Source organism: Ochotona princeps, chromosome 8, assembly GCF_030435755.1.
Source record: "Ochotona princeps isolate mOchPri1 chromosome 8, mOchPri1.hap1, whole genome shotgun sequence".
NCBI classification, from domain to species: domain Eukaryota; kingdom Metazoa; phylum Chordata; class Mammalia; order Lagomorpha; family Ochotonidae; genus Ochotona; species Ochotona princeps.
Window position 1 is genome coordinate 82,243,494 of NC_080839.1, and position 25,077 is coordinate 82,268,570.

Sequence of the window (25,077 nt, forward strand, 5' to 3'; positions counted from 1 at the left end):
CTAACTGTGGGGTGCATATCTCACTGTGCTTACTGTGGGGTGCATATCTCACTGTGCTAACTGTGGGTGCATATCTCACTGTGCTAACTGTGGGGGCACATATCTCACTGTGCTAACTGTGGGGTGCATATCTCACTGTGCTAACTGTGGGTGCATATCTCACTGTGCTAACTGTGGGGGCACATATCTCACTGTGCTAACTGTGGGGGCACATATCTCACTGTGCTAACTGTGGGGTGCATATCTCACTGTGCTAACTGTGGGTGCATATCTCACTGTGCTAACTGTGGGTGCATATCTCACTGTACTGTCACGGCATCTTTGACTTGCATTTCGGTATGACTTATGACCTCAAGTGTTTATACATATACTTTGTTGGTCATTTTCAGAAATATCTATTAAGTGATTTGTTCATTTTTTATCTGGGCCTTCAGTTTTTTACTATTGAATTGTTTGATTTCTTTGAATGTTGTGGAAGATAATTAGCCATCCAGTAAATGGTTGGCAGATTATTTCTGCAATTTCATCCATGGTCTCTCCCACCTGTTGTCTATTTTCTTTGCTGTACAGAAGCATGTTAGTTGGATGTGACCCCATTTGTCAAATTTTGCTTTTGTTGCCTGTGCTTTGGTGCTGTTTCCCAAAAGCTTGTGCCTATGCCAACATCCTGAAACATTTTGCTTATGCTTTCTTCTAATACTTTCATGCCTTTGAGTCTTATACCAAGCTTTTCTTTCATTTTGAGTTGATTTTTGTATAGAGTAATCCCTCTATTTTCCCCACAAATGGATGTCTGCTTTTCTGAGCGTCACTAAAGAGACTCCACCTTCTGCAGCATGTGTCTTTGCCATCATGGTCAAAGGCCCTTTCTGCAGCCCTGTGGATTGATGCCCAGGTTCCTTGCTGCCGCCTGTTGGTCCAATACTGTTTTGATGTCGGCATTGTACTGTATGGTTCATATCTTTGGCAGCCATGGGCTGTGGCTCCCATGTTGTTCTTTTTGCTCCTGATTGCTTCCAGTAGTTTTGTTTCTGTATAAATTTTGATGTTTCTCCATTTTTGTGAACAATGTCACTGACATTTTGTTAGGAATTTCATGTAGATCACTTTGGGTAGGTTGGACATTAATGTGTTGACATAGGGCATCCTTCTGCTTTTGTAGTTATGTCCAATTTCTTACTTGTCATTGTAGACATCATTGCTTGGTAAAGTTGATTTCACTGGGGCAGGGCCGGGGAGGGAAGACTTACTATTGTGAATGGGTCTGCCTCCTTGAAATGTTTCCCAGAAAGTTCATTATTTATGTTTTTAAAAACCACTGGTTTTTGCATATTGATTTTGTATCGAGCAGCTTCACTGTATTCGTTCATCAGTTCTAACAGCATTTTCTTCGTGACAGCAGTAGAGCTTTCTGTCTGCAGACGGATGCTCTCCTTTCTCCTTTCCCTTTTGGATGCTCTCTGGCTCATTCTCTGATTGTATTTCTCTGGCTAGGATTTCCAGTACTTTGTTGAATAACAAATGTCAAGGTGAGTATTCTTGTCTCATCCCTGATCTTATTGCTAATACAACACAGTAGAAATTACAGGAAAAAGCACAAAACAGCTTGAATGCATCCTTATGTTGGCCCAACAGGAAGGCAGGACATGATTAATCTTCCTCTTTAGAAACTCCACAGCCATGAAACGGGAGAGAGGTTGAGCCCCTAACTGCTGTTGCTCAGCTGTGTGCTTCAAAGAGGCTCACTCACAGTGGAGACTGTAGCAGTGTTCACCTCAGAGTCTTGGTGAGGATTTAAGGAATCCATCCACGACAAGATTCTAGAGGTCACCAGGCACATGTGTTCTGTAAGTAGTGCTGGTTTTCTCTGGTCTGGGATTGGAACGCATTGCCCAGAATTGTGTATAAAATGCAAAATAACCATCTTAAAGTAAACAGTAAACTGTGAGGTGAGACGATGAAGCAGCACGGTCAGGTCTCTACCTAACTTTGGCCATTGCCTGCGTGCTGAGCAGCCCAGGAGGAGGCAGTTCTGTTCCAGGCCCTTCCTCCTTCCAGCTGCTGCAGAGAGAGCAGACTGCCACTCCACACTTGCTTGTGTTCAGTGACGGAGCCTCAGAAGTATTTTAAAACCAAGAAAATCACAATGTCGGGGACAAGCGAGCTACAAGTAGCATGAGGAGGCACTGTGCTCATCACAGTGGTTAGACAGCCCTGTCACCACCTGGGTTCCTGCCTCTGCTCCACTCCCAATCCAGCTTCCTGGTAATGGCACCCTGGTGGGGGCAGGTGACGACTTCTTACCAAGTGCTTGGGTTCTTCCACCTACACACTTCCTTTGGATTGAACTGCCTTTGGGCCCAGTCCTGGCTATGGCAGGTGTTGAAGGAATGAACCAGTGGATGACAGAGCTAACATTCCCTCTCCCTCCCTCCCTCTCTCTTCCCTCATCTCTACATTTCAGCTTTTTAAAATAGCTTAGAAATGAGCCTTTAGAGCTTGTAACTAATTATACTGCTGTATGCCAGTTCATCAAGAGGATGCCATAGAAAGTAACCGATTTTTCAGACTAGCCTGATGCAAAAACCTAAAACTCGTTTAAGCCAAGTTAACAACAAAAGGATTATAAAAACTGCAACAACCGAAAGAAACTTTGAGGTATGCAGATGAGTGCAGTATTCCGAAGCAGCAACAGAGCACCGAGGAGCACAGAATTAAGTAGAAGAAATAGTTCCCTTTGCAGCTAGGTCACTTAAGCAAGGCTGAAATGCTAAATCCCAGCTTTATTTTTCATTTCTAAGCTAGCGTTGGGTTCACTTTTCACTCTGTCACTGGACAGGTAAATTGCATGGTACCTACAGACAGTGCTTGCCATCATTCTCAGAGACAAGGTCACTGCAGCCTCATGCCTCCTTTCTGTGGAAGCAGTCTGGGAGTTGAGCAGCTGCTTTCCGTAAGTACAGGACTGCTCAGCTGCCATGTGCTCACTGATTACTGTGTTTATCAGCTCTTTTGAGTGAAAAAAAATGTATACTACATTCCTCTTCACATGCCCTAGTATTGCATATTATTTTTCCCATCATTATAAAATACTGTTATTTTATGATATAGTTCCATAGGCTCTGGATTTCCCTTACCCCCTCCCCAGAGCCCCTCCCCTCACTGATTTCCCCTGTATCAAGTCCATCATTGTGCTATTTCAGTGTATCCTGGCATTGTAGGCATGGACAATGGCAGAGAGTCCAGCATCCTATTGTCAAGATACATTGAACAGTTTCATTGAAAGTCCAACTTTGATCTGGAAATAGAGATGCATACTGCATTTCATCCTCACATCTGGATATGATAGTCTTCATTACACAATCACTATACATCCCCTTAAATGAAAAGCCATAAAACAAAATCAATAACAAGAAAAAACAGAGATTTACAATGCCATGAAGTTAAATAACATTCTATTGAATGACTAATGCATCATTGAAGAAATGAAAAAGAAATTCAAGAACCTTCTTGAAGAAAATGATGCTACTGTGTGACTTATGAGTCAGTGAAGAATTTAATGAGAAAAAACTGTTTTGAAGAAATGAAAATAAAACAAAAACATCAAAATCTGTCTTCTTCTGATCTGTTAGTCAGATATATCTCATATAGGCAACAGACAGATTGGTTTTGTTTTTTTAATCCAGTCTACTAATCTGTGATGCTTGGTTGATAAGTTTAAGCCATTTACATTCAGGGTTAATATGAATAGGTGGCAATTTGGTCCTGTCATTTTAGCAATGGGTTGTTCATTGTTTGACTTAGTCTTCTGTTGATATTTTACTAGGATGTTCTTCACATCTACATTTGGTTTTGGTGGGCGCTATTCCTTTTCTCTGTCAAGAGAACTTTTTTAAGTATCTTTTGAAGGGCAAGTCTGGAAGACGCATTTTCTTTGAGCTTTTCTTTGCTGTGGAAGAATTTTCTTTCATTTTCAAAGACAAAGGAAAACTTCACTGGGAACATTTCTCTGGGCCGGCAACTTTTTTCTTTTAGTATCTGGAATATATCACTCCATTCTCTTCTGGCCTGTAGAGTTTCCTGTGAGAGGTCAGCTGTGAGTCTGATTGCAGTTCCTCTAAATGTAAGTTGATTTTTTTTCACATGCACATTTAAGGATCTTTTCCTTATATTCAACTGAAGAGAGAGCTTGATTATCATGTGTCATGATGAATATCACTTTTGGTCAACCCTGTTGAAAGTTCTGTGCCTCTCTCCTGTTTTCTGTTTCCCAATTTTTCTCCAGATTTGGGAAATTTTTCTCTGTTATCTCACTGGACACATTTTTAAACCCAACTTCTCTTTCCGCTCCTTCTGCAACTCACATAACTCTTATGTTTGACCTTTCAATGGTGTCTCTTGATTCTTGATTACTTCATTTAGCTTGATCCAGCTCAGCTCCCAGCTTTTTGATTGTTTCCCCACTGTGAAAAGAAATATCTTCCAATTCTGAGATTCTTTCATTCATTCTATTACAGAGACTTTCCACTGAATTTTTTTAAATTTTTTTTTTTTTTAAGATTTATTTGTTTTTATTACAAAGTCAGATATACAGAGAGGAAGATCTTCCATCCGATGATTCACTCCCCAAGTGAGCCGCAATGGCTGGTGCTGTGCCGATCCAGAGCCATGAACTTCCTCCAGGTCTCCCATGCGGGTGCAGGGTCCCAAAGCTTTGGGCCATCCTCAACTACTTTCCCAGGCCACAAGCAGGGAGCTAGATGGGAAGTGGAGCTGCCGGGCAAGGACTTTAGCTGCTAGGCCACACCGCTGGGCCCAACACTCCATTGTGTCCTTCATTTCCAACAATTTGGCTTGATTTTGTTTCAGGGTTACTATTTCCTGTGTGACACATTCCTTAAATTCCATAAACACCTGCATGTGCTTCTCTGATGATAAAAAGCTTTATAACAAGTGCTTTGAATTCTGTATCCTCCCATTTTCTCTATGTCTTCCTCAGTTAACTCTGAGGTTGTAAAAGCTTTTACTTCTTTGCAGGGAATTCTTCAATAATATTCATTGTGCCTCTGTCTTTTCTTTTGTTCTTGGTCATTGCACTTCTGTGCCAGAGTCCAGCTCCAGCCGAGTGCAGAGCTCAAGAAGGGCGCATGGAGTAGGCATAGAGAAAAAAGAATTAGACCATTATGATTTCATGATCATAATGAACAGTGCAACAAAGCTATCCTTTTATTTACATAGAAGCCATCACAAACTCTGGCACTGACTTTTCACACCTGGTCAAGTGGGTATTCCTAAAGATAATTCTGCCAGTTGTTTCACCTTGAGGCATGTTATCAGCCATCCTAGCCCTGTGGTCAGAAAGTTCTCAATAGCACGTATCAATCAGTAACACATCCCTACTACAATCCTCATTGTACAACTTAATCTTGAATCAGTTAAGGGAGGAAGTGCATCACAGAAGGAGGAACCTAAAGATCGAGGATGGTCAGTCAAAGCAGCAGAGACAGAGACAGCATGAATTGTAAAAGGCCCTTTTGCGAGACGTTATCTGCAACATCAACTTCCAAGCTCACATTGATAGTAAAAATCAACTCAGCAGCAAACAATGCCTAAATAAATTACAGAATTCTCAGTGGGGTGGTCCAGTGTCTATGCAAAGGGAGGTGGAACTGCCTTCAGGTGGTTGCAAAGACATCCACCAGGTCCTGCCATGCAGCAGAAAATTCCTCGTGGCCTTGCCTGCAGGGGAACAGTTCTCTTCAAGCCTTAATGTCCTCCATACCCACTGCGTGGACCCCAGTACTCCTGGTTATCTGATTCTTCTCCTTAGGGCAGGATTCTAAGCTGTGTCACCCATAGATCTACAATTTGAATTAATTATTATGGTTGGTACCTGGTTCTTTATTTGCAGTCACTTGTGCCACTCCCTCCAATGAGTTCCAGGTCTGTGCTCTTGTGTTACACTTCCACCACAGTCTCCAGAGCCCCAGCTCCTGGCTCACCACTCTCCATCTTCTGTAATCCCATGATGTGACTGCACCATTGCCTGTACAACCTTTTCCCTCTTCTGGTTTGAGCAGTTTCCAGGGTTAGGGAGACACCAGATATCCTAAATAGCTAGGTTGTTGGTGGTGCTGATGTTGCCAAACCTTCTAACAGTTTGCTTCTAGCTCAGTGCATGCACAACTCAATCTTATCCCTCCTGTCTGCCACACAATACAAAATGGTGCCCGATGTGCTACTGGTGGAGTTCTGGATCTGCTGGTCATTAGTCTGGGAGCTACCCGAACCTATTTTGGATGGAACCCGTAGGATTTCAAATCAGTGCAACACCCTAAGGCAGAAATGAGTTTTCTCCCAAGTTAGTGCATATACAATCCTGTCTCATAGCCTTTGCCTTTCTACACAAAATGGCACCTGATGCAGTTCTGATGGGGGTTTGGGAGGTGTAATCCACCATGTTTTGCACCACCTGTTTGAAATCTGCTGCTCTCTCTGCCTCTAATCGAACCAAAAAATTCAGCAGGGCAGACAGTTCTTTGCATGGGTTCAGCTGCTGAGCTCCCAATGAACTCCCCTTCACACCTGGCTGATGGTGGAGCTCAGATTGCCACTCACTGACTGCTACTGGGGTATGTGGTCACTGCAACACTGCACTGTTGTCCCCACTGCTTTCTTGTTTCTGTCAGTCTCCAGGTGCTCTTCTGCCATTGGCCTGTGTTCTCTTGTTTCCTGGAATGTGCCCTCTCTGTTTCACCCTGGCTAATGATTCTCTGTCTGTTTAAAAGTGTCCTTACCCTATTCTGCCATCTTGATGCTCGTATTGAGCATCATATAGCGCACAAAGAGTGGGAGGACTATGAGTAAATATTGCATCATCTGTCAAATGCTGCAGACATGGCCCTGGCCTTCAGGGCATCCCCACTCTGGGCGGGGCCAGAACCTGCAGTTATGGCTGCTGGAGTAGACAGGACTCCTTTTGAGGCACCTACGGGGGCCCTACTCTCTGATGTCCTAACGGCCAGGTATGCTGGCCTCCAAATCCTTGGTGGCCCTAGGTGAAACCCAGTCCTTCTTGCCTTAATCATGGTATCGATCTTAAGAGAAACTTTCATGCCTGCACTGAGCTTTGTCATACTACATCTGCAAGGAGCAACAAGGGAGTCAAGTGAAATAGGCAGCAATTACGTGTGTGATGGCAGGAAAGAGGTGAAACAGGAGCCTCCATACCATTCAAAGCTTCTTGTTGCCAGATGGAGTGAAAAGAGCATCACCAAAAAGCATGAAAGCAGTTAAGCTTGACTTTACTTCCTAGCAATCTGGATTGATTTCACAGTTAAAGGTGGGAATGGTTATCATGTTTGTGTAACAAATGTTGGTTGTGCAAAGCACCCTGTATCAAAATCTGGTATCAGTGAACTGAGAAGAGGGATGAGATGGGAAGAGAACAGCAGTCATTGGGAGATCCTGAGTGGACCTGGAAGAGCAAGCCTACCTGCTGCCCTCATTGGTTTGGACAGAGGGCTACTGTGAGGGGGAAGTTGGCTGGTGGGGACTGAGACTGGTTGTTTCAAGAAAGAGCGCCAGGCCCCAGTGAAGATGATTAACTCAGATTTTCCCTGGTGTATGAAAACATTCATGCCAAAGAAGCCTCAGAAATCTGTTGGTTTCATGTTAAAAAGTGACATAAGCAAGTATGTTGCTTCTGTGCAGGCTGGGTGTAACAGTTGCTATTCTTCCTATGTGTTTAGAGGATGATAAAGAATAAAAGGCAGGTATTATAAGTCAACCAGGTATTGTGGGGCTGACAGAGTCTGAGAAATTACTGCACTGTCTTCATTTTGCCAATAAAACGGCTCCAGTCCCAGCTCCTGGTGCTTGCTGCGTCAGCATCCCTAGGGCACAGCTTACTACAAGTTTCTCTGAGAAATGCAGAGAAGCTTTCCATGGATTCCCACTCACTGGGCAGTCTGGCTATCTACCCTGTCTTTCAAGTTGTTGATGTGAAACTGAAGCAGTAGAATGGATAGTTCTAGAGCTGCCAGGAGCAGCCTGGTTGCTAGGTAACTGGATACCTGAAATATCATCATGACAGGAGTAAGTCATGATCATCATGTGTATTCACAGCAGCCAGTATCATTCGTTGAGTACCTAATATGCAGGGACTCTACCATCCTCTTAACTATATATTTTTTAATTCATTTTTCAAACAGTCACATAAGATGAATGTTTTATCATTTCACAGGTTGATAGTGCTAAGGTGCTTTGTAACACCTGTCCAAGGTGCCCAGTCAATAAAACCAAGACACATTCACTTGGCCACCAAAGTCAGCCAAGTGGAAGGGTCCCTCAGCCAATGAGCCCCACCTTAGCAGGAAAGAGGCCTCCCCTCAGTCAGATGTCCCCTGTTGCAGACAAATCAAGCACATCCTATACTGACTTCCCCATGCTCCCCATCTGTTGCAGCCTAATGTGGCTGTGAGCTTCACTGGGGGAAGGGGCCCTCCCTCAGGACTTAGTACCCTTTCAATGGACTACGTGGTGGCAGCTGGAGACCTGTGTGCTGGCTGCTCTGCCCTCCTCTCTCTATCTGTATCCACTGTGTGTGCTCTCCTGCTTCCTGGACATTACCTTTCTGACATGCAGATTTGATTGCATCATTGAATGCTTGAATGAGCTCATGTAACTCCCTGCTTCCTGCATAAAATAGACTCTCACAGTATCCTACAAGGTCAAGCTGACCCTTGTGACTCAACTCCCACCTCTCATTTCTTCTTCCCGTCTTAGCCTCACACGCTTTGGTTTTCTGAGCCTGTTAACAACAGCTGCTTATTGAACCCCCATCTTTTCAAAGTTGTTTTGCTTAAAGTGTGTTCTTGCCCTCCTAGATTTGGCTTATATACACTGAAGGGTTTGCTTGTAGCCTCACTTCATACTGGAGACCCCATAGTTATCCTCATCATCACCTCTTCTTTCTCCCATGGCTTTGTGTTTTTGTTGGACTGTTTTTTATACTCAAGCATTCCACTCAACAAGTACTTGTTGAATGGCTGTGACATGCTAGGTATTTGGTGTAGTGTGAGTAACAGTGGTGAGCATCAGTCTAAGTTCTAATTGGTATCCCAGAATTGTCTCAGTTTCCCATGGGACCAGAGCCCTGGAGTGAGGATGTGTACCCAGCACAGGTAGGGTACAACAAAGAGGAGTCTTCCACTTGAGTGAGGCCTGCAAGAGCCATGGCATGCCCCACCCAAAGCTAAGCCCTGCAAAGGATGCTAGTCAGGAAGAGAACACACGTCACATTCTAGACAAAGGGAATGTTTGCCCACAGCACTTTTGTCTCTGTGTTCCCCTCACCCCTTATTCCTTGTAGTGTATATTTGGTTTTCAGGAAGAAGGAAGCTGATTTAGCAATATGACTTTGGAAAACTTCCCCTTGTTAAAGAAACATTGTGAGTTCCCGTTTTCAGGGTCTTATCCAAATTTGGACCAATTTCAGCATGATCTGGTGCTGACAGTCAATAGCAATGAACTTGTTTCCGGAATGCTGAGTAAGGGATAGTGCTGAGGACGATTGTTCTGTGCCATGTTGTAATTCAGTTATTCCCAATAAAACCAGCAGCAAGCAGTCACAATTCAGCTTGTTAGAGCAGGTTATTGTGTTTAAAAATAGATGAATTTTATTTGTGTAACCCACAAATCCAAAGATATGCATATACATATGCATTCTTAGGTTTTACATAAATGTGCATGTGTTACTATATCATGCAAAAACTAAATCTTGTTTTAAAGGTACATTACACGTAGTATTTACTTGGTAAAATGTTTAGTAGGTTGTTATATTATTAAATGCACACAGTGCATATTATGCAAGTTTTCCATAAGTCATCTTCATGGATTTTACTAGAATTTCTATGTTAATTGAAATTACTGTAATGAGGCTATTGGAGATAGACTAAATGTTACTGGGGACTAGACAAGTGCAGGCCATATTTCTCCATGAGCATTCCATGTACAGGTTTTGGCCTGTGTGCGATAACGTGCGAAAACACACATCTGACAGCCATGCTAGTGATGTTTAGCTGAGCCTTAAACATCTTCATCATAAACTCCTCTTATGCTAATCTCCAGGTTGTAACTCAGATCTTCCCTTTCTCTGTCTTTTAATCAGTGTATATGGTTGTCCTTTGGCTAAGAAAAGAAAAACACAAGATAAACAGCCTCAAGAACCTGCACCCAAAAGAAAACCGTTTGCAGTAAAGGCAGACAGTTCCTCAGTCGATGAATGTTATGAAAGTGATGCTACTGAGGACATGGATGAAAAGGAGGAAGACGAGGAGGAAGAGTACTCAGAGGACAACGATGAGCAAGGGGATGAGGAAGAGGAGGACGAGGAGGTGGACAGAGAGGAAGAAGAGGAGATTGAGGAAGAAGAAGAAGAAGAAGATGAGGAGGAGGAGGAGGAGGATGGAGAAGATGTAGAGGATGACGATGAAGAAGAGGAGGATGAGGAGGAGGATGAGGAGGAGGAAGAAGAAAACGGTAATCTTTAAAATATTGGTAGTGTTAAGCTGTGATTTGGATCAGTTTTTCAAAATGAATTGCCTGCTGTTAATATTCATGATACATGAATGATTGTAACATAACTAAGTCTGCTTAACCAATAGTGGAATGAGTTAACTGTCAGAAAAGTTAACCTCTGCTTTACTGAGTTTCTTCAGGTTGTCTGTTAAACTTGATTTAGTTTATTTCAGTTAAACTGTGATTCAAGTGGATTATCATATCGATGTACTAGGTTGTTTGTGGTATACGTAATAAACAGGCTGAGTATAATTTATACGTAGTTAAGTTAGTGCACCTGTTTCTTGGTTGCTTTAGTCAAGAGATACTAGCAATTACAAAGCAATGTTGGTGGGCAGCTTCAGTCTGCATCTCCTGGTGGGGTAGAAATCCTGAGTACAAATTGGCATGTCAGCTGGGAGTATGGGTTTGGGTGCCAATTATCAAAGCTGTGCTTTCATGACTGCCAAGTAATTTGGGTGAACAAAAATTCTCACAGAGTTAGTTGGTTGGCTTATTGTCTGCCCCTATGTTTGAAAACCATTTGTCTGACGTAAGGTGTCCAACACCTTAGAGACACAGGATTCAGGTGGAAGCAGTGAGCCTGTTCGCGGTATTGAGGGGAATTCACACGAGGTTCTCTTCATCTTGGGTCCAGTTTTCTCTTGGTGTCATCCAAAAATCTGACTTCCAGTGCTTCTTTTCCAGAGCAGAGAGGCATTTTCTGAACAGCCTGTGTATAGTCTTCACTGGCCCAGGGTTTGCATGATGGGAATGATAACATTTGATGGAGAGGTGAAGGCAGTTTTTCTGCTCATGCTTCTCCAGGCACTCAGAAGCTCTTTCCAGTCAGAATTCTGGGAGGGAATTTATTCACACAGAGGACAGAATCATGCATCATTGATTGAGACAGCTTGCCTCACAAGTCCTACTAGTTTGTACTGGATTTTATGCAATAATCCTGGACTGTTAGAGTGGCTTAAGATCCTAATGAGAACAAGTTACCAATTTATATATATACACACACATATATATACATAAATCCATACACACAAGTAAATTGCACAAATTTATTTTCACAAGATATTTTCATCCTGATACTGCAGAGTGCTATGTGGAGAAGGTATAGTGGGATTTACAAGAACCCAAGCAATGTGGTGATCCTAAAACCACCAGTTTTGTGGCATCATGCCCCAGTATCGTTAATGAACAATTCAGAATGAAAGAACACAGCTGCACTGTGAAATATGTAAAGAGCTTGGGCGAAGATCAATTTGGCAAATTATTCCTGGGCGCTTACTGATATGTGTGGCTGGGGGTGATACCCTAGCTGTTAAGGTGATGACTGTGGCCTACACTGCTCTTTGTAATTCCCATCCTGTGTTTGGAAAGCAAGAGACATTAATGGTTAGGTTATGAATATCCTGTGTATAATGGATTAAGGAATGGGATCTGTAAACATACATCTTTGAACCAAGGGTTTAAACTAAATTTTAGATTCTGCTATCCATTTCTCTTTTTTAATTTTATTTTTAGTATTGATTACCTAGTTAAGAGGGTTGCATGCCCATGTGGGCCTCTGATTTGGGTAGGAAGGCTCGAGATGTGTACTAGGTGGGTGAGACAAGTATTTTAGTTCTTCTTTTCTTCTTCCTCCTGTGTCCACAGAGACTAGGGAAAAAGGAGGCCCGTTCCTGTTGTCAAACTGCATCAGTGCCCAGGGATGGCAATGGTCATTTGATGTCGCCTTAGAGACCCCAGTGTGGGGGAGAATGTGGGTTGCTGCTTGAGTGATCTTGATAGTTTTGAGAAGTTGCCAGCTTCCTTGCACCAAGATTGAGAAAATCTTTCTAAGGTCTGTTGGCTGACCAGCTCAGACATGGATGTTTGCTGCAAAGCCTGACCAGCAGAGTTGTTTAACTTGTTTTGTTTTCCAACTTTGATGAGGTACTCAGCATCCTCTATTGGCTTAGTGAGCTGGCTTTCATGACTGTCATGTATGTCTGAGTATGTTCTCTGTTGCCCAGGTGTCAGCAGCTGAGAAGGCCCAGTCCTGATACCCCGTCTCCAAGGTCAGATCATGTATGTTGCATTTTCCCTGAGGCTCAGGTTTGAATCCACTGATCTAGTTGGGAAGTCTCCCATGAAACCATGCCTGGAGAATCCTCACACTTGACCTTTGTGTGTCCCAGTTTGTGTAAGGTCAGATGCAGCTTCTTTCTCAGTTCCTCCCTCAGCCCCATCACTCACACACACACCTGTGGGAGCCTAACCCAGCCTGTCATAGGTCCAGCCCTCATGCAAACCAGCAGATGCTGCAGCCCAATTAGGGTAACCTCCAGTAACCCTCACCAGCCTGCCTCCAGCCCCAGTTTTTGCATGTGCTGGCAGGTACTGTGACAGTCCAGCCATCCTGCACCTGCTTGGCTCTCATGTGCACCCATAGTTACTGTGGCCTAGCTCAGCCTGTCCCATACTCAGACCTGGCCCACATTCATACAGATGGATTCTGTAGCCTTTTCCAGCCTGCTGCACCTCTGGCTCTGTACTCACCAGGTGCAGGGGGGTCCCCAAAGTTCCCCAACCCTGAATTTTCCACATACCAGGGTGTTTTGACCCTGCCTAGCATGACACATACCCAAAACTAGTGGGTACTGCAGCCTAGCCCCACTCAACCTGCACCCTGTCCTGGCTGTTTGTCATGTCAGTGGTTGTTACAGTCTAGTCCAGACTGGACCACCCCCGACCCATGCCAGACACATGCCAACAGGTGCTCCCGCTTTACCTGGCATGTCCTGCCACCAGCTGCATCTCTTATGCTCACCAATGGGATCTGTGCCTAGCAGGAGAGTCCTTTTCCAGCCCCAGATCTCACACATGGCCCCAGTCCCGGCTTTAGCCAGACTTAGCAGACTTGGCAGATGCTGTGGCTAGCCTAGCCCAGCCCATCCTTGGGCCTGGCTCTCGTGAATGTTGGTGAGTCCTGTGTTCTTGCCCTACTTGACCCACCACCAGCCACAGTTCTTGCAGACTGGCAGGTGCTGTACTCCCACAGGGCTGAGACTCTGTGAAATAGCTTCTGGGTATGACTGCACAGAATTTGAGCACTTAGAATTTGACTTGAGCACTTAGACACACCTGTTTTTGAAGCAAACTAAAGACATTTGACAGGAAAGAAAATCCCAGTCAGTGGGCATAACCAATGGGGTGTGATAGATCCATCAAGGATACCTTGCCGAACTGTAATGTAGATCCCAGTGTCCTAGTGCCCTGACCACAACTGGCATGATGACCTCCTCTCAGGGGTCCAGCAAGGGTGGAACTGCAGCCTACAAGGAAGCAGCTGTCAGAAAGTGAACACCAAGAGGTGGCAGAATGCAGAAGATACCCTGTAGTCCTCTACTTGAGCGGCACTGAGGGGCCTGAGTGCGGACTCTGGCCTTGCTCTCCTGAGATGCTAGGCTGCCTCCTACTGTACATCTCATGTGCTGACTGTGGTTAGCCAGGCCTTGGGATGGGTGGATCATCTGCACAGAGTCCCAGGGAGCCATTTAGAAGCAGCAGCTTTCTGAGAGGGCCCTCACTGCAGCCTGGATCGGGTCTGAAGGGGCACCAAAGGCTTGCTTGATTTCTGAGTTAAATAGGAGCCTCCCTCTGGCCTTCCAGGAGCGGGTCTTGAGACTCCCACAGGCATCTCAAGCCCTCCGTGTCATGGAGAGAATCTTTACTTGGAAGCCGCATGCAATAGTAATCTCCCAGGCAGCCAGTGTCACAGGAAGATCCTGGGTGGGCTCTTCTTCAGGTCTCCCTTGACCACCCGGGTCAAGAATCTTTAGCTCAAATAACAGTACAGCTTTCTTGGTTGGGCAGATCAAATCTCTAGTCGGGTTGAATTTATTAAAGCAAGACAGTGAAAGGACTGTGGCTGTCAGCCTAATGTCTCTGTGTATTCACTTGTAGAGCACACTTATGGTGTACAATTGTTACATTTAGTGCCAAATCCACCATTGAAAAATGTTTATTAATTTTCTGCTATACAAGCAACATTTAAAAAAATTTGATTTGTAAGATACTTACAGAGTAAGATGGTGGGAGGGAGGAGGCAGAAAGAGGGAGTGAGAGAAGGAGGTAGATCTTCCACCCACTGGTTCATTTCCCAGATGGCCACAACATCCAGGCTGTGCTAAGCTAAATCCAGGAACCTCTTCCTGGGTACAGGGGTTCAAGCACTGGGGCCATCTTCCACTGCTTTCACAAGCAATGAGCTGCATCAGAAGTAGGACAGCTGGGCCTTGGACTGGCACCTGTGTAATATCAAAGCAACCTAACACTACAAATGTAGGCTGAGAATTCGGTGTTCCATTGATTACATATGACAGATGTACTTTCAAACCCCAGGAAAGGGCATGACACAGATCATAGTCCTAAAAGGTAGGGCCATGATTACTTAGGTTGAAAACCAGAACCCTGGGCCTACTTGGTGAATCTGGTATCTCCACGTTCCTGGGTCACCTGCACAGTCCCTCCCAGAGCACACACAGCAGCAGTGAGAGTGGGAGCACAGTCCCTCCCAGAGCACACACAGCAGCAGAGAGAGTACAGTGGGAGGCAAAGAGTGAAGTGAGGAAGGCAGGGGACACTTAGCGGAGAGCATTTACCGGCTCTGAACAGATGTTCCTGTGTGAAGAAGTACAGGCAGCTGACCCATTCCAGGAGAGAATTGAACTGAAACTAGCTTTGCGAAGTACCTGATGTCGCTGCTGGCACCATGGAGGAGCACTGCCATCTTCCAGCTACTCAACCTCATGATGTAGCATTCCTTGAGAGATTGTTTCAGAAAAAAAATAGAAGCAAAAACAAAAACTATTTAAACGAAATGCCATAGAACTACAACTGAAGCTGAGCATGGTACAGCTTCCGGCCATTGTGTGCAACCTGGAGATAAAGTATTGGTTTTCCAGTGTTGTGTACTGTCAGTGGGTACACTGGTGTACCTCACACTTGGTCTTCACAATGACCATGAAAGGCAGGCAAGTGCAGAACTGTCCTACTGTGTCATGCAAGTTAGAAATAGCAGTCTTCACCCTGACAGCATAGGGCGTGTGGTGATGGAGCCAGCACTGTGGACTAAGATACCACCTGCGACGCCAGCATCCTGTCTGAGCCCCAGTTCCAAGTCTTAGCTGCTTCACATCCAGTCCAGCTCCCAGCCAATTAGACGGGGAGACAACAGGTGCTTTGGAAGCCTGCCACTTAATGGAACTCAAATGGGATTCCAGGCTCCTGTCTTCGCCCTGGCTGAGTCCTGGCCACCAAGGCCATTTTTGGAGATGCAAGCTTCTCACTCTCTGTCTCTCCCTCCTTCCCTCCCTTCCCCACCCCCTGTGAAACTTGTACCATCAAGTAAGTATTTTAAAACAGAAGGGGCAGGGAAGTAAGGACCTGATTATAACTGTGACCTTCACACTGCCCATGGGACACATGGTAGCAGAAGTGTCCTGCTGTCATTGTGCCTCCTACAGACAGGACTCCAAGCAGGGCACGGCTTTCCCAGAGCTGTGGGTGTGGAAGCTTTGTGTCCTTTCAGGCTTACCTGAACAATTGTTTGATTGTTGTGGGAGACAATGTCTGACTAATTCAGATTACATTCAGTTCGTGTTTAAAGATTGCATTCATTGCATAGTTGACCTAGCATAGGCTAGTCTTTCACAGAAAGGATTTTATTTCCAAAATACATGGTAAGGTTTAATTTCACCTTTACTAAACATAATTTCCTTTTTTATCCTACAGCAAAGCATGCTCAGTGGTCATAGATTTTTTTTTAGTAGATTTGATAGACACAGAAACTGGAGAAGTGTATATTCAAAATTGTGCAGTGTTGAGGGAGTATGGTCAATTTGCATACTCCACTCCGGTGACAGGGATAATCTTTATTTATTTTTTTATTTAACATTTTATTATTATTGTTATCATTTTATGATACAGTTCCATATTCCCTTATCCCCTCCCCAATTCCCTGATACAGTTCCATATTCCCTTATCCCCTCCCCAATTCCCTCTCCCCCCAGTTCCTCTATATCATTACTCAAGTATAGTTCTTCATACTCAGTCATATGTCCATCATTGCGGGCATGGACAATGGCAGAGAGTCCAGAATCCTACTGTCAAGATATAGTGAACAGTTTCATTGTAAGTCCATCCTTGTCTGGAAGTAGAAATGCATACTGCATTCTATCCTCACCTCTGGATATGTTAGTCTCCATTTCACAGCTACTGTACATCCTCTTAACTGAAAAGTCATGATACAAAATCAACAATAGAGAGAAAAGTAGAAATTTACAATGCCATGAAGTTAAATGTTACTACTATTGACAGTCTCCATTACACAACTACTGTACATCCCCTTAAATGAAAAGTCATGATACAAAATCAACAATAGAAAGAAAAATAGAAATTAACAACACCCTGAAGTTAAATGACATGTTACTAGATATGACAGTCTCCATTACACAGCTACTGTACATCCCCTTAAATGAAGAGCCACAAAACAAAATCAACATCAGGGAGAAAAAAGAAATTAATAACACCAAGAAGTTAAATAACATGCTATTAAATGACTAATGTATACCTGAAGAAATGAAAATCAAGAACCTTCTTGAAGAAAATGATTCCACTGCATGATCCATGAGTCATTGAATGATTTAATCAGAAGAAAGTGTTTTGAAGAGATGAAAACAACAGAAAACAACAAAACCCATGCGATATAGTTTCCGCTGATCTTAGTTGAAGTGTGTCTCCTCCAGACAATTAACAGATGGGTTTTGTTTTTTAATCCAGTCTACTAATCTATGACATTTGATTGAGCTTAAGCCATTTATATTCAGAGTTGAATACACATGGCTGTTACTTTGGTCCTGTCATTTTAGGAATGGGTTGTTCATTGGTTTAGTCTTCTGTTGTCATTTTACTGGGATGTTCTTCCCGTTTGCCTTTGGTTTTGGTAGGTGCTATTCCTCTTCTCTGTCAAGAGAACATCTGGAAGTATCATTTGTAAAGCAGGTTTGGAAGAGGCATATTCTTTTAACTTTTCTTTACTGTGGAAGAATTTTATTTCGTTTTCAAAGATGAAAGAAAGCTTTGCTGGATATGTTATCCTGGGCCGACAATTTTTTCTTTTAGAATCTGGAATATGTCACTCCATTCTCTTCTGGCCTGTAGAGTTTCCTGTGAGAGATCTCCTGTGAGTTTAATTGGCATTCCTTTATATGTCAATTGATTTTTTTTCACGTACACATTTCAGGATCTTTTCCTTATGTTCAATTGAAGAGAGCTTGATTATCATGTGTCGTGGTGAAGATCGCTTTTGATCAAGCCTGTTGGGAGTTCTGTGCCCCTCCTAGATCTTGTTTCCCAATTCTTTCTCCAGATTGGGGAAATTTTCCTTTATTATTTCATTAAATACATTTGCAAAACCAGCTTCTCTTTCTGCACCTTCTGGGATTCCCATAACTCTGATATTAGGCCTCTTAATAGTGTCTTTCAATTCTTGAATACTTTTTTGGCCTGATCCAGCTCTGCTTCCAGCTTTTGTTTGCTTCCCCCTGATGACAGGAAATATCTTCCAGTTCTGAGATTCTTTCTTCTGCTTGCTTCGTTCTATTTTGGAGACTTTCCACTGTACTTTTAATTTGCTCTACTGTGTTCTTAATTTCTGATATATTTCTGGATTTGCTTTATTGCTTCCTTAAATTCTTTGAACTCTTGTATGTGTGTCTCATTCTTGATCAGAATCTTTAAAATGAGTCTTATGGATTCTGTGTGCCCCATTTTCTCGATGTCTTCCTCAGTTAACTCTGAGATTGGCATAGGGTTTTGCTCCTTTGCAGGGGAGTTTTCAGTGATATTCATTGTGCCTTTGTCTCTTCTTTTGCTCTTGTTCATTGCACTTCTGGTTAGCAGAGTCTTCTGCTTGGAGCAGGTTTCTAAGCTGTGTCACCCACAGGTCTACAATGCGATTTTACTTGTTGCGGTTGGTACACAACTTTTTATTTGCAGCCACTTGTGCCACAACCTCCAGCGAGTTCCAGGTCTTGGTTCTTATGTTAGATTTCCACTGTGGTCTCCATAGCCCCAGCTCTTGGCTCACCACTCTGCTCCTCCTGGGATACCGTTCTGAGACTGCACCGTTGTCTCTGCTACCTTTCTCCCACTTCCGGTTGGAGCAGGTCCCAGGATTAGAGAGACACCAGGTGTCCTATATAATTATGTTGTTGGTGGCGCTGATGTTGTCAGAACCTGTTGGACATTAGGTCTGGGTGCCACACAGACCTATTTTGACCCTTACGATGCCACAGTCGGTATTATTTTCCTACAGGACCAGTGCAATCTAGTAGCTCAGCAAGTTCTCGCGAGATCAGCACATGCACAGTTCACTGTTGTCCCCTGCAGCCCCAAAGCCATTGCCACAGTGCGCAAAATGGCGCCTGAGCTACCACCACTACGGTTCTTGATCTGCTGGCCATCAGATCCGAGGGCTCCCCAGACCTGCTCCGGGTGGAACCCGTAGAATGCCACGTCATTGCAGTTCTCCGAGTCAGAAATGAGTTCACTCCCAGCTCAGCATATGCTCAGTCCTTTCCCTTGCCCTTTCCTCCTTACTCAAAATGGTGCCCACTTCAGCTCTAGGGGACTGACTGGGCTATGAAATTCACCCTGTTCTCTCACTGCCTGTCTGAGATCTACTGCTCTGTCTCTGCTCCTGGTCAAACAAACAGACCTGCAGGACGAATAGTTCTTTGTGTTCACCTCCCAAGCTCCCAGTGAAAGTCCCTTCCCACCTGGTTGCTGGTGGAGTTGAGGCTGCTGGTGGAGTCCAGATTACCGTGCTGGAGTATCAGTCACTGCAACACCACACCATTGTGCCCACTGCTTTTCTGTGTCTGTCAGTCTCCAGGTACCTCTCTGCTGTTGTTCTGTCCTTTCCTATTTCCTGAAATATGTCGTCTCTACTTCATCCTGATTAAATGTTTTTCCATCGTATAAACATGTCCTTACCCATCTTGATTCTCCCGACAGGGATAGTCTTTAAATGCAGCTCTCTCCACAGGCGTGTGTGTGTGTGTGTGTGTGTGTGTGTGTGTGTGTGTAGAGCACATCTGTCTCTCCATAGTCAGGAATGAGAATTCCATGAGGAAGAGCAGTGTGGCAGCTCCCTACAGTGTGTGGCCAGCCTGGCCACACAGCACGCTTGGTGCCGCTGAGGTTCTGTTTCTGGATCTGCTGAGGAAGCTGTTGCTGCTTTCTTTACTTCGTGTCAAGACTGTCTCAGACAGCCAGGCTGGGACAAACGGCTCCATGGGAGGGTGGGGAAGTGCTTAGCTGAGGAGCTGTGCCCTCTGAGGATGAGTAGGAGCAGGTTCTCTAGGACCTCCTCAGCTGGACTGTGGACTCAGGGAGGAATTGAAACGCAGAGAGTCAGATCAGAAAGGCTGATGACTGACGCTCTGAGCTATGTGAAGAGTGGTGGAGGGTGGGCTGCAGGTCAGACATTGCTGAGCTGCAGTAAAGACTCCATCCTCCCTGCCTTCCCCACGTCCTTCACGTAGATCCTGACCCAGGCTCCATCCTCCCTCCCCCGCGAGAACCCCAAGATGGTCCTGACATGAGGCTGTCTTCCAAGGGCATTTGCCCACAGACACTCAGCTCCTTCTGCAGAAGACACGAACCAGTTGGCTTTCCTCAGCCATCGCTCCAGTTTGGCTTCGCTCCCTTGTGAGGTTGCAAGGAGTGTGTCTCTTTGATGGTGTGGCACACAGGGTTCAGGTCCCAGAAACTCCCTCAACATTCGTGACGGGCAGCCTCACATCCCCGAGGACACCCCGCAGGTGATCACAGCCTGAGCTGGGGCCTCTCGTGCCCCCGCTTCCCTTGACCCACACTTCACACTCATGAGCCATCATCCCCGTGCTTCCTCAGGACACAGCCAGGCTGTGAAGGTCCAGATTAGCCACCCAGAGGCAGAGGTGTCACTGGGTAGGCAAGGGCTGGAGAGGGCTGAGAGCTGACCAGCTGAGGTCCTGCCCCATTGCCCTCTTGCCTTGCTGGAGGGTGGGTGTGTGCAATGTCTGGGCACCAGGGTCACAGAGCTGCACCTGTCCAGGTGCCATTGGGGTGAACCCTGTATGACTCCAGGAAACTGAGGCGTCTCCGTCAGTTCAGTGCAGGCCAGAGGCAGTGCCATGTTCATGTAGTAACACACATCAAATGCAAGGGGAAATCTTTTTTTTAAAAAAAAGGTTTATTTTTATTGCAAAGTCAGATATACAGAGAGAAGGAGAGACAGAGAGAAAGATCTTCCATCTGATGATTCACTCCCCAAGTGACCGCAACAGCTGATACTGCACCAATCTGGAGCCAGGGGCCAGGGAGCTCTTCCAGGTCTCCCACGCGGGTGCAGAGTCCCAAGGGCCATCCTCAACTGCTTTCCCAGGCCACAGGCAGGGAGCTGGGTGGGAAGCAGGGTCGCCAGGATTAGAACTGGCGATCCTGGTGCATTCAAGGTGAGAACTTTAGCTGCTAGGCCACCGTGCCGGGCCCGCAAGGGGAAATCTTTTTCATGTAATGATAGACATCAGAATTAAGATAATAGGTCAGATGTTTTTGTGCACTTTGTCCTCAAGGCCCACTGTTAGCAACTTACCTGGGGAGTCCTGTGATGTTCGTTTCCATACCAGGTGCTGTGTCCCCAGTGAGCAGTGTGATGTTTGCAGTTCGGCTTTCCTGCATGACTTGAGTGGTCACTTGTTGCACAGGAGCTCAGCTTGACCTCATGCTTGGTCCTGGCACCTGTCCCTCACTCACCTGCTGCTCTTTCCCACAGCTTCAGACAATTACAGGATAGCAAATGATAGACAGGTGTACAGCCAGGCCCAAGCAGGAGTCACCATTGCATTGGAGAGTGGCTTTAACTTGTTCAGCTCAGCAGTCACCCTGAACCTGAGGTTCATGCCTGCACACAGCAAGAGTGTGATGAATGGCCAGGCTGTGAGGATGGGCACTGGGTGGCTCATTTCAAGTATAGGTCCTGCTATGAGCACGGGGGCTGTGCAGACCCCCGTCTGAGAAGAAACTGGAGTACAGAAATGCAGAGTGTGGGTCCTCAGAAAACTCAGGAGTAGGAGTTGAGAGCTGAGAATCAGTTGAGGGCCGTGAGATTGAAGGCATCAAGCAAAATCAGAGCTGGTCTGGCCCTCGGCACAGGTGCAACTCTCTTCAGGGCTGGAGTCAGCCAGAGAGCAGGACAGGGGCCCTGATGTCCTGCCACACTGCTCTTCCTCATGGAATTCTCATTCTTGGGCCTCATAGCCCAAGAAACCTGTGTGAGCAGCCATGGGCTCAAGACTCCTGGAGAACAGAGGGCCAGGGCTTCCATGGGGCTGCCCCAGACTCAGCCCACCCAGTGCCCAGCATCAGGTCCAATGTGCAGGGCTTGCCCTGGGCAAGGCAGCCCAGCTGTACTGGCAGAGTCACTGGGAGAGGGAGAGACAGAAGGAGTCACAGAGAAAGATGCCGAGAGAGGATGGAGAGACAGACACACAGGCTCAGAGAGATTGAGAAAACAGAGGGCGAGAGGCAGAGAGAGAAGTGGGGAGACACAGAGGGAGGTCTGAGGCAGGAGATGACCCCAGCAGCACGTGGGTCCCCTCCATCTCCATCAGTGTGCTTTGGGACAGAGATGACAGTGTCATTTCCCAAGCACCCTCTGTTCAGGTGATCAGGCAGGATGGCCCCCAACCTCATGACTAGGTCGAGCCTCAATCATTTGGATCCCTGCACTCATTTGGGTCTCCCAAGACTATCTTGGGTCGGCAAACACGATTCGGAACCCTGCCTTGGCAGCTCGTGCCATTACCTCTCTTGTGCACCTGCAACCTTTTCCTCAATTTAGCTTATCTAAGCAAGGGTTCACGTCAGTGTCACGGGTGCCAGGGGATGCTTCAGGTCAGGGGGTGAATCCCTAGAGCCTGCCCCATGGGCCCGGCCTGTATGACAGGGCACAGGTGACAGCAGTGCTGTGAGACACGGGGACTACCGGGGGCAGGGGTTGGGCTGTGGGATTTGGGGATGGTGAGCCAGCAGCCACCCCTGACTTTGTTGCTCAGGGACATAGCTGGTGCTGGCTGAGCGCTTTGTCCATATGCCACATGGTGAGCCTGGTGGTTGGAAGAACTGACCACATACCTGCTTTGAGCACCAACCTCTTTGGCCCTTCAGGGACCAGAAACCCTGCAGGGCTCGGGGATCTCCCTGACCACCCAAGCAAGGGAGAGCAGACTGCAGCCCTGAGGTGCCTGGGAGTCGCTAGCACATGTGGACAGAGGTGTCCAGTGTGGTGCTGGCCACACCATGCAAAAGGTATGTCCCTTCTGCCACCCACCGTGTCTGTGCTCAGTGCTGTTCAGGTGGTGCACAGCATCACTGGGGCCAGGAAGGCATGGCCAGGACCCACACCAGCCATCTGCGGGCTCAGGGCTCCTGGCTGACTCTGCTGTGCTCATGAGCCTCCTCGGCGGTCATAGTGAGAGGCGCCCCGTTTGTGGCCGGCAGCAGGCAGGGATACGACAACAAGGACAACCTGCCATCCCTCCTGTCCCCGTGGTCATGCTGGCTCCTCTGTATTTGCCCATGGCCTCTCACAATCAGGACCAGACATCAGAGAAGGCCACACCATGTCCTGAAGAAGCCCTTTAGGGACAACGACTTGAAAGCTGGGGCTCCTCTAAGTGACACTCTGAGACCCGCACACTTGGCCTTGTGGCAGAAAGTAGCCCAAATCCTTCACCTGTTGGTCTGGGGGTGTTTGCCTGTCTCGGAGCAGGAGCTAAGTGATGTGATGGGCAGGCCTCCAGTGCTGCAGAGAACTCATAGGTAACAGTGCCACAGGAAGTGCACAGCCGTGAGGCACCAGTTGCTGTTGGCAGGCCCACAAGAGATCCCTGGAGAGGGCACATTCTGCCACCCTGGCTCCCCTGCCCTTCATGAAAGTGACTGGCCCAGACCTCCTGCAGACAAGCCGAGGTTGTGGGTCCACCCCCACAGCAGACAGACACCTGGGACTGCACCTGCATGCAACAGCTTCCTTCCCTCTAGTGTTACCATAGCTCTGCCAAGGGGCAGATCTCCAATGAGGGCGAGTGGCCAGGTTTGAGCCTCTATGCTGCCCTCTGAATGATCACACCCTGGCCCTTGGAGCATGAACTTGTGCCTTAGAACATTCTGTTCCTCGCTCATGCATTCTCCTGGTCTGGAAGAACATAGGCACCACACCAGCTGGAGCTCGTTCTGTGGGTGGCTAGTGCCGCCTCGAATCTGGGTAGGCACAGAGCATGCCAAGCCCTTCCCTCTGAAGCTCACTACATCAAGGGTCTCAGCAAAGCTTGGCAAATGCAGAGGGTTTCCTGGACTTGCAGAAGCACAGGTGGAATTCTGGAAGCTCCATGTCCTAGTTGAGAATCCTAGGCAGGATCCCGATGTCCTGAGGCAAGGTCATCCTGAGGTGAGTGGAGGGCTAACCAGGAGCCGTGTCCCTGCAGCAGAGGGATGCTCCCTACAGAAACAGGGTGGCCAGCAGAGGCGAGGATGTAGAATGCAGACCCATGCAGCCTCTGCAAGCAGCAGGGGTCCCAAGGCTGCCGCCTTTTCTGGTCACGATACGCCCTCTGAGTCCAAGTCCCTCAGACAGCCTGAGAAGACAGTGGCAGGAACACCACCTCCTGCGGTAGGGGTGCCTTTCCAGGCTCAGCTTGCAGACATGTCAGCATGTTCCACACATGGCCTTGCTCTCAGGAGGAGCACAGATCCCCAAGCGAGCATGTGCTTGTGGCCACACTGCTGTCCACAGCCAGTCCTCCACATACACAGCCCAGACACACCAAGCAGAGACCTCGCCACTGTGTTTCCGAGCAGTCTTGGGCCTCGTGACTCCCCTTGGGGCTTGTGGCCTGTGCACCTGAGAGGTGGCAGCCCTCTGAGCATGTCCATGGCTTGTGTTTCTTTTCATCTCACTCCTTGGGGATGCATTTGTCCTTTCATACAGCAAATGGCCTGCAGGAGAGAAAGTGTTTTCTTCACACCCTGGAGGTGCTCTCTAGCAAATGGTAGGTTGGATTTCCTGATGTTTATAGAAGTGTGTCAGACCTTACATGTTGTGGCTCAATGCAGGATAACAGGATGTTGCTTCCTGTTATTCCTAGATTGAACTAAAATATTTTTTCAGTGGGCCCGGCGGCGTGGCCTAGCGGCTAAAAGTCCTCGCCTTGAAAGCCCCGGGATCCCATATGGGCGCCGGTTCTAATCCCAGCAGCTCCACTTCCCATCCAGCTCCCTGCTTGTGGACTGGGAAAGCAGTTGAGGGCGGCCCAATGCTTTGGGACCCTGCACCCGCATGGGAGACCTGGAAGAGGTTGCTGGTTCCCAGCATTGGATCGGCACGCACTGGCCCGTTGTGGCTCACTTGGG

The 25,077-nt window shown here is 46.6% G+C and overlaps 1 protein-coding gene across 1 annotated transcript in view; it reads left to right on the forward strand.

The window, feature by feature from the left end:
- The window catches only part of MYT1L (myelin transcription factor 1 like), a 128,193-nt gene that overhangs the window by 20,462 nt on the left and 82,654 nt on the right, over positions 1–25,077 (forward strand). The window contains exon 4 of the mRNA XM_004582577.4: positions 10,172–10,542. Within this exon, the coding sequence (XP_004582634.2) occupies positions 10,172–10,542 (371 nt within the window). The remainder of the gene's footprint in view (positions 1–10,171; positions 10,543–25,077) is intronic.